Genomic DNA, 11,866 nt, shown 5'->3' with positions numbered 1-11,866 from the left:
ATGATGTACCACCTCTTCGGAAGAGGGTGGCCACATTGGCAGCGGCCAGAGTGCCATGAGCCAGCCAGACAAATGCCACTTCGCGGGCAGCCTGAAGCCAGCTCTGGGCAAAGGGGCGTCCCTTGGGCAACCTCTTCCAGGTCATCCTTAAAAGGCCTGCCACCGAACGGCGAGATCGCGCCCTGACGCGACCATCTATGGATGGCGTCGTCTATTTTCGCCATCGCGACGAAATATATAAAACAGGCCACAACTGCACTCTTGCACTCACTTGCTTTTGGGATATTTGTCCGTTATTATAGCTGCAATCTCGTGAAAATTTCACGCGCTTCCCGTCGGATTATCTCGTCAAATACACTGTAAGTGATCGATGATCGAGTGAAGTGGAGCGCCGATTATATTGATTGGGAAAAATATTTTTTTAAAAAAAAGTTCCTTGTGAATACTTAATGAGCAGATAATTACTTTTATTGGCAATTTTAAAGAGTGCGAACAATGAATTTGTTAAAAATCTAATTTTGGACAAAAAAAATATTCAACTTTCAATTAAATTCTAGTGAAAAGATCTTTCAGGATTTTTAAAATTAAAAAAAAAGCAATCAACGAATTCTCTCATATCCAGCAGGTGAACAAAGTGAAGAGTCGAGATGTGTGACGAAGAAGCTGCTGCCCTTGTCGTGGATAATGGATCGGGAATGTGCAAGGCTGGGTTCGCCGGCGACGACGCGCCGCGCGCCGTGTTCCCGTCCATCGTGGGCCGGCCGCGCCACCAGGGCGTGATGGTGGGCATGGGGCAGAAGGACTCGTACGTGGGTGACGAGGCGCAGAGCAAGCGCGGCATCCTCACGCTCAAGTACCCCATCGAGCACGGCATCATCACGAACTGGGACGACATGGAGAAGATCTGGCACCACACCTTTTACAACGAGCTGCGCGTGGCGCCCGAGGAGCACCCCGTGTTGCTCACGGAGGCGCCGCTCAACCCCAAGGCCAACCGCGAGAAGATGACGCAGATCATGTTCGAGACCTTCAACTCGCCGGCCATGTACGTGGCCATCCAGGCCGTGCTGTCGCTGTACGCCTCCGGCCGTACCACGGGCATCGTGCTGGACTCCGGCGACGGCGTGTCGCACACCGTGCCCATCTATGAGGGCTACGCGCTGCCGCACGCCATCCTGCGTCTGGATCTGGCCGGCCGCGACCTCACCGACTACCTCATGAAGATCCTCACGGAGCGCGGCTACTCCTTCACCACCACCGCCGAGCGCGAGATCGTGCGCGACATCAAGGAGAAGCTCTGCTACGTGGCGCTCGACTTCGAGCAGGAGATGGCCACGGCGGCCGCCTCCACGTCGCTGGAGAAGTCCTACGAGCTGCCCGACGGCCAGGTCATCACCATCGGCAACGAGCGCTTCCGCTGCCCCGAGGCCCTCTTCCAGCCGTCCTTCCTGGGCATGGAGTCCTGCGGCATCCACGAGACCGTCTACAACTCCATCATGAAGTGCGACGTGGACATCCGCAAGGACCTCTACGCCAACACTGTGCTCTCCGGCGGCACCACCATGTACCCAGGTGAGCACTGCCTTCCTGAGGAGTTCCGAAGTGGTTCTGATCGATTCCTCTTCTTCCAGGTATTGCTGACAGGATGCAAAAGGAAATCACCGCTCTTGCGCCTTCAACCATCAAGATCAAGATCATCGCTCCTCCTGAGAGGAAGTATTCCGTCTGGATCGGCGGCTCCATCCTGGCCTCTCTGTCCACCTTCCAGCAGATGTGGATCTCGAAGCAGGAGTACGACGAGTCCGGCCCCGGAATCGTCCACCGCAAATGCTTCTAAAGAACCCTTGAAACTCTCGATCTCAGTATTAAGGATGTGAAAGAGCAACTGAAGACAATATCTCAGATCATGTAATTGGGAATTACAGCATTCTCAGAAACTCTCTATGCTTTCTTGATCCCTTGGCGCTCGGAATCCTTTGAATTTGGTATAAAACCAGTCGGCGAAGTTCAATCTTAGTTTTAGAGGTCGAATGGCGTCCAAGTCTCGTCGTTCCAGGACCGAGAGAGATTGTCTGGATTGTCGGGAAGAGGGAAATCACAGTCAACATTCAGTATTTAGTTAAGGTACTCACTCAGGAGGCTTGACATCTGTGGTCACCAGCAGCAAATCGAGGCAGTAAATGCAATGCAGCAGGAAGATCAAGGATGTCGTGAGAGCCAATAAACTCTGCATGCGACTGAACCGGAAGTAGTCATGCCAAGTCTCTTCGGCGTCTGTGAGGAAGAGCAAATGAATGTCCTTCTCAGCATTCGCCATCGACACGATCGCCGAGGCGATGAACAGGATGAAGAAGAAGCCAGTCAAGATGACTTCCGACACCATCGTAATCTCATTGCGAATGAGAATACTTATTGCCCCGATCAGTGACACAAGCAGAGCGCCAAAGAATGTTCCACAGAAGATGAACTGGTGAGGTTGAGGCTCGTGCTTGTAGAGGAAGCCCAAGATGTGAATCACCAAACAAGTGAGACACAAAACCTGTAAAGGAACCCAAGGAAAACCATGATTTGGAGCTTCCTGAGTGTTTATTCTTCTCATCACTTTTGACTTACGGCCTCGACGAATTTGATCAAGAACCAAATCTTTATCATTGTAAGGATTGTGGGTAATTCAGACGGATTTTGTTTATTTCAATGTCACTTCAATTTCAGCGAGAAAAGAAAGTATAAAGAAAATAATAATTTCAGTCAAAGAGAGCGTGGCGAATGGCGCCGCCGGGAAGAGGCATGGCGGAAGTCCTGGATGACAAATTGGTCGTGTCTTGGGGTTCTGGTTCCTCCTGTAGTGCCCGAATGAGGCTCTTGAGATCCACTTGGGGCTTCGAATCGGACTCATCCGCTTCTTCGTCCGCCTCCAGGATGGGAGTCTGCATGCTGCGGTGCTTCTTCACCGGCACGTCCACAATCTTCAGCTCCTGAATCACTTGATTGTGGCTCTTCACCTCATCAGCTCCGCTCTCCACAGCCATGAGTCGTTCGTTCTGCTCACACCAGTTGCTCACCTTCGCTTTCACGTTGCGTCGGTGATACCGCGAGATCCTCGTCAGCTCCTTCTTCTCTTCTGAGCTCCACGAGCCATAGAAAGTCCCATATTCATCCTCTGGCTCGACAATCTTCTCGGTCGTCACGTAATTGGGTCGCTGAGAAACTGTGCTGAGGCCAAAATTCACGGCGTTGCGATCATTGTCGTGCCACCGTTCGAATTTTGTGGTGCCCAAATTCACGAGATCATTCACAAAATCATCAGACGCGAGAGCGAAATTCTCCTGCATCAGCACACTTGCCACATCCACGTCCTGCAGCGAGAGCGTCGTGAGCTGCAGCTGGCCAAAGATCTGGCCATTGGGCCTCTTCATCTCCGGCTGGAAGTGCACAGCGTGACAAGAGTCGAGCATCTTGGAGAACATGATAATCGCGCCTTTGCTCCAGTGCTTCAGCGGTTGCATTTGCACTTTGGCGTTCACCGGATTCACACCCTGAAATCATTATTGAAATTCTACACATTCAGAGAAGAAGAAGAAGAAAAACATACCAATGTAAACAAGAGATAAGAAATGTTGAAAATATATAAACAAAACATCACGACCATCGCCATGCATTGCGTCCACATTTCTCACCATGAACTGTTTTGGAGGGAAATTTTCAAACAGTATGAACTTTGAGGTGTTTTTTCATGTATATTTTTTCTATCCACTGCAATTTCAATCAAATATCTTCATCAAAAAATCACTTCTATTCATTCTGGAAATCGTTTCTTATCCGGCAAGTCAAGGAATTAAGCCCCAAACGATAGAAATACTCACCAATTTGCAGGGGACAATCGATTTTATGCCTCCCATATAAATAATCTTTGACGCTTCTTTCAGGCCCTGCGGCAGCGGCCACAGCCACTTCCCGATGCTCTCCATGGAGTACCTGAAAAACAAATAAGGGCCCCATAATATCTAGAAACTCAGGGAAACCCAAAGAAATGTCTTACCCATAATCCAACGCGAAAAGGAAGTAAATCTTCTCGTTGTTCATAGATTGGGTGATATAGTCAACTTGAGCCCTGATCCACTTCTTCTCGGTGGGATTGTAGTGAGCGACAATCTGCAGAGTAATAAAGAGAGTGAATTAAAGAGCATTGTCAGCAAAATTCCGACAAGATTTCTCACCTCGTGAAGCTTTGGTTTGTAACTTATAATCATTTCATCCAAAGTCTGTTTGTTGGGAAGGATTTCCATCAATTTCACCTCGTGTGGCTTGGGCAGTAACTCATCCTCCTCGTTGTAATAGTAAAAGAGATGCGGATTAACAAATTGTGTGATTTTTATCTTGAACATCTCGCCGCTTGTTGAACAATACACAACACGCCATATTGGGAAACCCATCAATTGCGCATGGCGCGTGGCAACACTAATTTCTGGCAACCCATGGAAAGTCATTTCCAACAGCTGTGTCTGTGGAAGGTGCTTGGAAAATTGTGGTTTTTTGTGAATTTTATCGCCGAAAAGTGCATTCTTGAGGATTTTTCCTACACCACACTACTCTTTATTATCTTCTACACCTGTGATCGTTGAATACTTCACCCTAGATCATGCCACGAGGTGAGAAAACCCATTTTTCCCCGTCGCCTTTGTTCCTCCGCATTTTTCACGAAATCCTGGGGAAAACTCACAATTTCCCACTACAAGACTTTCCAATTCTATTCTGAGTATCTCACATTGTGAGATTGTGACTGAAATAATTGGTTCTAGTGCATTTGGAAGGGGATTGCATGTAAACATAACCTTGCTTTTGCTTCCAGGAAAATACGTCAACCACAAAGGGCGCAGTCGTCACTTTACCAGTCCGGAAGAGCTGGAGGAGGAGCGCCTGAAGGAGCAGAAGAAGAAGTGGGTGTTAAACACACACAGGGAAGTATCAAAAGTTGATTTATGAGCTGTTTTTGCCGTGTTTTGCCTTCAGGAAGGGCGGCAGCGACAGTGACAGTGCTGAGGAGGAGGAGGAAGACCAGGAATCCGGCGGCGACGAGGATGGCGAGGAGGAGGAGGAGGAGTCTGATGACGAGGACGAGAAGCCTAAGGGTGTCTCAGGGCTCATTGAAATCGAGAATCCAAATCGCGTGACGAAGAAAGTGAGCCAGAAGGTCGAGAGGATGAGCCTGGAGGAGGGTGGCTCGAAGCCGGAACTCACGAGGCGCGAGCAGGAGCAGATCCAGAAGGAGAAGGCCAGGCGTCAGTACATGAAGCTGCACGCTGAGGGGAAGACTAAGCAAGCGCGCGAGGACTTGGCGCGTCTGGCCATCATCAAGCAGCACAGAGCTGAGGCAGCGGCCAGGAGGGAGCAGGAGAAGAAGGGTGAGCAAGCACGGCACTCTCTGTCTTCAGGACGTGCACTAATTCACGTGATTGATCTTTGCAGAGAAAGAAGAGGCGAGGAAGAAGGCGTCGGCTTGAGCATGGCCAGTAAGATTGGCCGACACACAAGAATCCTCCGGATGAGATTCCTAATGGATTTTAATCACTCTTCCGCCACCATGAGAGCAAAAAGCTATACTGGAATTTTGTTTATAAATTAAATAAAAAATGGATGTGTTTCTATAGAGAAAATAAAGATTCACCGCGAAAATCTTCCGAATTTGAGGGAATTTGAATATAATTTCGAGCATGAAGCAGAAGTGAAACACAATTGAAATGCAAGTGAAACACATTTTCAACGAGTTTAACTTCAATATATTCGAGATATCAAAAAGTAGTTCAACAAAATGGCACAGAATCAGACTAATCATAGATCACTTGACGATTTTCGAAGCCATCAAAGAAGAGTTCATTGTCAGAATCCGCTTGCTCTTCCTCACTGTCCACATGATCAGAATCCGTCTCCATATCAATGTGGCGGCGCTTCACAATCTCTCCTTCGTTCTCTGAATCGCTGGAATCCACGAGAATGGCCGGCTTGAGCCACGGAACCTTCTCAGGTGGATCCATGAAGTATGGCCAGTGGAATTGCTTCCCGGGCAGGGATTTGCACAGCTTGATGGTCAATGAGTTCGCTCGCTTCTTCACCACTGTCTTCTCCTCATCCACACAGCCGAAAAAGTTGATCACACAGCCTTGCTGCGGTCTGTCCTCGAAGACAATGCAGAGAGTGAGGAACATGGGATGCACTGAGAGATGATGACTCTTCATATCCACAGCACTAACAGTCAGGATAATCTCCTGATCAGTCTGATGCCATTGAACGGATGGCGCTGGAAAGAACGGTTCCGGAGGTGGTGTGACAGATGAAGTCGTGTCATCAGAGTCCAGAATCTCTTCAGTCACCTTCTCCACCTTCTTCGACGTCTTCACGACATTGGCGGGAATCTTATCATCCCAATTCGGCACCTCTTCCTCAGCCTCATCACGTTCGCGCACCGACAGTTGCTGTGACAATTCTCTATCCTTAAGGAAATCCACCACCAATGTCCACTTCTTCTCATCTCTGTCACAGTAATTCGCCTCCACAAGTCTCTCGTTGATCACTACATGCTCCTTCGGATCCTCAGCCAGCAGGATAATGGAGTATTTGGTCAATTTCCAGATGTCTTTGTACCTCAAAGTGCACTCGTCCACAGCACAAGCGTGCAGAATGAGACAATCATTTTGCTCCTTGATAAACTTCTCAAAGATCTCATCCAACTCCTCCTGCGTCGCCTCCATCTGGTTTTTCGCCTTCACTCCAGCCATCGAGCAGCGAATTGCCTGCAAAATATTTACCAATTAATTGACCTTTTCACCACAATTGATCGTCATATTTACGCACGAAGAATGGAAAGTCTGAGACAATCTCAGGCGAAGCTTCGAACATCTGCGATGATTGATAGTACTCACTAATGCCCTCATCCACGAAGAAGACACAGTACTCATCATCACCATCAGATGCCTCCTGCCACACCTTTCCTCTGCAAAACTCCCCTTCGAACTCAATCAGACAGTAATCACCAACATTTGGCGTCTCCAGAGGCTTCAGATTCTCTCTCATTCCCACAAAGTCAGCAATATTTTCCTTCAATCGTCGCAAGTCCTTCGCCTTTCTCAAATCCTGCACGTAGAACTCAAACAGCGACTCAAAGCTCAACACATAAATACTAGTGATCTCTTCATGCTCCAATCTCATCCAATTCTCCTCCTCCATCTCACGCTCAATCCTTCTCGGTGCCTCATCAGCATCATCATCCACCGGCATGAACTCCTCCTCACTGTAAATCCCTACAATCAAATCAATCCAGCGTGCCTAAATCAACTTCATTAGTAGCACAGAGACTACTTGAAAAATCTCACCATAGTGAATAGCCAAATCCTTGATGAACTGCATCTTCTCCTCCTCAATCTCCACTGCGATTTGATTCCTCAGCAGAACCTTTCTTAAGTCACGCTGCACAAAATTTGACTGATGACTGTCGACGAATTCAACACAAAAGAGAGATTTCACGTAAATGGTATTCTTCAGTGTGAGATCAATCTGCAAAGAGAACAGCATTAGAACATGGATAAGCCAACACCAAGGTTAGTCCATATCTTCTTCGCCCCTTAAAACATCAATCTTTATAAATGAGGAGTTGTGGGAGAAAGATGTGAGAAAAAGATGTTTCAGAGGTATTAAAAATGGCGGAGAAAAAGTGATCTTTCGTTCAGTTCAATTAAACACCTTCCTCTGGTAATGCGATGCTACAACTCACTTGGCCAATGAAGGACAGATACTCAGAAGTCTGCGAAGGTTCCACCCAACTCTTGACCTCTTTGGTGCTATTGCTGTCCCACTGCATTTCGTAGTCGTTGGGCACTAATCCGAACAGTCGCACGTCAATGAGTTGCTGCGGAAAGGCACGAAACTCATCGGGCAGCAGTAGCAAATCCTGCGCCTGCACTTGTCTCTTCGTCACCGGCAAATCCACACCCGAGATGGTGACCAGTGCCATGCCGCGCTCCCTCTTCACGAACTCCACACGCACGCGACAGTAATTGTCATTGCACTGAATCACAAACACATCCTGCACCCGCACATCGGCCGACGCGGGCGTAATCTTGTTCTCCTGCTCCACCATGTGGCAATTGAGATCGTGCTGGAAGGTTAGAAAGCCATCGCTGCTGTTCACCACACGCCACTTCTTGAAGTGATCCGATTTCTCCTTCATGGCATGCAACAGGTGACATTGGAAGTGCAACGGTGAGATCACGGAGAGGATCTTCATGCGCACACAGTTCATCTTTGGCAGCAGAATTGATGGCTTATCGGCATCACAGAAGACGTGACGCGATGCACAGTCAAGCTGATTTATTCTGCACTCACCAAATTCCATCATAGCCGGACAAAGTCGCACTTCTCGTGAAATCTTGTCCCATTCGCGACGCTGCAAATTCGCTTCGGCACACTGCAATATCTCTGGCGCAATCTTACCATCCTTGAAGCGTGTTCGCATGAAGTGAATAAGCTTCGGCAGCTGAACATCGTTGTCTTGATCCAGGAAAATATGTATCATCACCGGTGACTTAGTTGTCTCACTGCACACCAATTGATTCTCATAGTAGTCAAAGCACACCACAAAGCGCTTATCGAACATACTCCATTTTTCTGGCAGTGAGAAATGTATTAGATGCTGAATATCACGCACATTCACATCCAAAATGCACGCATCTGTGCAGAGAATCACTGCTTTGTCCTTCATCTGAAACTTCTCCAAACTCGGCACCTTGAATGCCATAATCGAAATGGACAATTTGAGCAGCACATCAGTGAGGAAGTCCACTTCCTCTTCTGTGTTGCACACAATCATTGTCGGCTCATTGAAGTACGCCTCCGTGGTGAGAATCTCCCGAATTGTATTCGCCTTCATCTCTCTGTCCATAATCTCTAGACTGAATTTTGCATTGGCATACAGTGCCGATTCCACACCCGATGTGATGCACAGCATCGGATTGTCAAATTGCTGCCACTGCTCACGGAACTCCGGCAGCCACTTGGATGACGTGAGCACCACCTGAGTGCGGCACTTTCCATACTCATCTACGCGTGACAGGAGAAAATTCAGCAGCGAGTGCAATTCCTGCCGGAAATCCTCCACAATTGCATCATAGTCATCCACCACCACGAACTGCACATTGTCCAGCGTGACCAGATCCACCGTCTGGCGCTTCGCTTCCTGCATCAGCCTCGTGAGCGCCGGCGCCGTGGTAAACAGCACATCATAGCCATTCTGCAGCTCCTTCACGTACCGCTGCGTGTGGCACGGACTGGTGGATGCCAGCACATTCAATTTCATCTTCCTCACATCGTGATAGCCAACGAAAGTGGTGCTCGTGATCGTGACACTCTTGCTGGAGGCACAAATCACGATGGCCGACGCCCCAATGGGCGAGTAGCCAGACTGTGTTGTCTCCTTCCTGTTCAGCAAGTGTGTGAAGAGCATGGGCAGATAGGTCAGCGTCTTTCCAGACCTTCGCTGACCAATCAAGATTATCGAGCCACCCCGGAATATGTGAGGCCATCCGAACGATTGAACACGATGAACATCAGCAATCCTGTCCAGGAAATTGAGAGATATAGATTGAATTGAAGAGGTAAAAGCCCATTTCTCACCGTGACTGCCTCAATTTATCATGCACTTCCTGGCGAAATGGTGCCTCAGTGATCCTCTCCACCATCTTCACGGCCAGCGGACTGTGCACCAGAACCCTCTGGTATCTCTTCTTCGCCGTGGCATCAACCGCCGCCTCACCCAATTGCTTCACATCCGTCTCGAGACTATAGAGGACAGATCATTGTCAGCGGGAAGTGATTTATTAACAATTTAATTAATGTACAAATCAATACCTGTTAGGCTTCATTGCAGTCTTCACTGCCTTGTCCTCTGACGATGACAAGCTCAATCTCTGCTTCTCCAAATATGCCTTCAGAGCATACTTAGTGCTCGCCTCCATGGAAGTCCTGGACGCACAGTCACTATAGACACTGTGAGAGATGCGAGGCTTCTCAATCACAGATGGATTAATCTTTTTGCATCGTGGCGTCAAATTGAAATCAAATTCATCCTCCAAATTGGCCTCAATCTTTGGCGTTTGCTGCTGAGTCTCTTGCACATGTTCCTCCGGCACATCCTTGGGAAGTTTAAACTTCTTGTCTTGCTTCTTTGCCTTGCCATTGATCCTCGGCAAGTCCTTTCCATTCAACATCCCACCAGGCATCGGAGTGAGCTTCGACCTCGAGCTCTCAGTCATTCTTAGCTGTTTCTCATTGAACGCCTTCTTACCCGCCATGGCCATCGCCTCGTACTGCTCCCTGATCGGTCTATCGAGTTCAATGTTTGAGTAAGGCATCTCTGTAGTCGCCAGTCGAGTGTCAAGACGGCGTCGCAATGGCTCAACAACAACAACCGTCTCGTGCTGATGCCTGAAGACTGGATGACTCGTGCCATTTGAGATCTTTGCAGTCTCCGCAGGATGATAAGTACTCACAGACTCATCGAAGTCATCATTCTGCACGTCAATTGTCTTCTCCACCCAATTGCTGACAAAATCCCTGGACGTGGAAGCACTCGTGACAATCTCCTCGGACTTCTGCTGCAACGTTGAACTCTTATGTGGATAAATCACTGCGGAAAAGAACTCTTTGTCAGTTTAAATCTGGAAATATTCTCACTAAAAGTCACTCACTTTCTAGGAATCTATCTGATTTGCAACTGAAATCAGCCAGAAGCTCCTCAGCAGTCAATTTCTTCCCATCCGGAAGATGGAAGAGCATAATTCCAAAGCAAAGTCCAGGTTTAGGCGTGATCTTCACCTCGAACAAGATCTTATCAGCGCAACTGATGACATCCTTCATCAGTTCAATGGCATCTTGACTCCAATCCTCGCTGTCCACCAAATTCACACTGAAAGTCGTTGTGTTGTATTTCTGCAGGAAGACAAAAGAGACACAATAACCTCAAAGATCTCCGGGAAAAGAGGGAGAAATTCACCTTCTTGACTGGAGTGAGCGCTAGACCTCCCTGACGAACAATCTGCATCGGGGGCGCTATGTTTTTCGGCATGGGCTTAATTTGCTTCCTCTTTGCCTTCTCCGGTAGTCTGAAATTGCGGAATGTGTCAGTGAAACGCATGGAAAGCGCTAAAAAACATGGCAAAACGCACCCCATGTCTTCCAGCCAAAGAGTAATGACACCATCCGCGGCGATGTTCTGCACAGTCGCCCTGTCCCACACCGCGGCGTGCTGTCGATAGTACCCCACCGTCTGTGTGGACAAAAATACTCTGATCAATTTGACTGGAAAATGCTGAAAAATCAGGCAAAACTCACCTCGCCAATGACCGGCGACCAAGAATCGCAATTCTCGGTCGCCTTCATGGCTCTCTTCAGTTTAGCTCGGAATGCATCAATTTCGTCGTCCTGCTCGTCGACTAGCTTAAACCAAAAGCTGTGCGGACTGATAAAGTGTGTGATTGTTATGTTCTCCATTAAATCACCTTTAATTTGAAGCAGGTAAATCACTTAAAACTCACGGCGCAAAAAGCGCATCTCGCCGCCATAAAATCTCACAGGTTATGCGATGATTGCCCCGATGATGGAAAATGATGACTTCCGAAAGGTGGAGGTGAGAGTCGAAGAATTTCGAAATGGCGGTTAATCTTTTAACACAAAATTTTCTTAATTTTGCACTTTACAGACACACCAATATTCCTATTCATAACTTGTAATAAAAGAGAAGAAAAATTGAATTTTTCATCTATTTCTCTACTTATTCGACTGACAGTCAGAGAATTCCTTTGTGGCCCCTCATCGACTC

The 11,866-nt window shown here is 48.0% G+C and overlaps 5 protein-coding genes across 6 annotated transcripts; 2 read left to right on the top strand and 3 right to left on the bottom strand.

Annotated features, from left to right (window-relative positions):
* Window positions 1-263: 263 nt before the first annotated feature.
* Window positions 264-1,940, top strand: LOC132256144 (actin, clone 205). 2 transcript variants are annotated; one of them, XM_059752346.1, is made up of 3 exons: window positions 264-359; window positions 623-1,572; window positions 1,632-1,940. In XM_059752346.1, the coding sequence occupies exons 2-3, from the start codon at window positions 648-650 to the stop codon at window positions 1,835-1,837; spliced, it is 1,131 nt and encodes a 376-aa protein (XP_059608329.1). In that variant the 5' UTR covers window positions 264-359; window positions 623-647; the 3' UTR covers window positions 1,838-1,940. The 2 variants fall into 2 exon arrangements, with proteins under 2 accessions (XP_059608329.1, XP_059608330.1); XM_059752347.1 differs by having other exon boundaries at window positions 266-359; window positions 626-1,572.
* Window positions 1,931-2,652, bottom strand: LOC132265739 (uncharacterized). Its single transcript, XM_059766507.1, has 3 exons — window positions 2,614-2,652; window positions 2,133-2,539; window positions 1,931-2,072 (listed from the first exon to the last, which is right to left on the bottom strand). The coding sequence occupies exons 1-3, from the start codon at window positions 2,650-2,652 to the stop codon at window positions 1,931-1,933; spliced, it is 588 nt and encodes a 195-aa protein (XP_059622490.1).
* On the bottom strand, window positions 2,577-4,410 carry LOC132265754 (uncharacterized). Its single transcript, XM_059766526.1, has 4 exons — window positions 4,218-4,410; window positions 4,040-4,152; window positions 3,864-3,975; window positions 2,577-3,536 (listed from the first exon to the last, which is right to left on the bottom strand). Exons 1-4 carry the CDS (start codon window positions 4,383-4,385, stop codon window positions 2,745-2,747), a joined length of 1,185 nt encoding a protein of 394 aa, XP_059622509.1. The 5' UTR covers window positions 4,386-4,410; the 3' UTR covers window positions 2,577-2,744.
* Window positions 4,411-4,468: 58 nt separating this feature from the next.
* Window positions 4,469-5,682, top strand: LOC132265755 (28 kDa heat- and acid-stable phosphoprotein). Its single transcript, XM_059766527.1, has 4 exons — window positions 4,469-4,649; window positions 4,850-4,937; window positions 5,011-5,402; window positions 5,467-5,682. Exons 1-4 carry the CDS (start codon window positions 4,640-4,642, stop codon window positions 5,499-5,501), a joined length of 525 nt encoding a protein of 174 aa, XP_059622510.1. The 5' UTR covers window positions 4,469-4,639; the 3' UTR covers window positions 5,502-5,682.
* A 76-nt stretch (window positions 5,683-5,758) lies between these two features.
* On the bottom strand, window positions 5,759-11,774 carry LOC132265753 (putative ATP-dependent RNA helicase SoYb). The gene is made up of 10 exons (XM_059766524.1): window positions 11,380-11,774; window positions 11,214-11,314; window positions 11,042-11,150; window positions 10,737-10,977; window positions 9,898-10,675; window positions 9,664-9,828; window positions 7,766-9,605; window positions 7,368-7,548; window positions 6,850-7,295; window positions 5,759-6,788 (listed from the first exon to the last, which is right to left on the bottom strand). The coding sequence occupies exons 1-10, from the start codon at window positions 11,536-11,538 to the stop codon at window positions 5,826-5,828; spliced, it is 4,983 nt and encodes a 1,660-aa protein (XP_059622507.1). The 5' UTR covers window positions 11,539-11,774; the 3' UTR covers window positions 5,759-5,825.
* Between the last annotated feature and the right edge of the window lie 92 nt (window positions 11,775-11,866).

This window comes from Phlebotomus argentipes, unplaced genomic scaffold, assembly GCF_947086385.1.
Source record: "Phlebotomus argentipes unplaced genomic scaffold, Phlebotomus argentipes genome assembly contig_5, whole genome shotgun sequence".
Lineage (NCBI taxonomy): Eukaryota > Metazoa > Arthropoda > Insecta > Diptera > Psychodidae > Phlebotomus > Phlebotomus argentipes.
The sequence above is the reverse complement of the archived record's forward strand: the minus strand, read 5'-3'. Positions and strand labels throughout refer to the sequence as shown.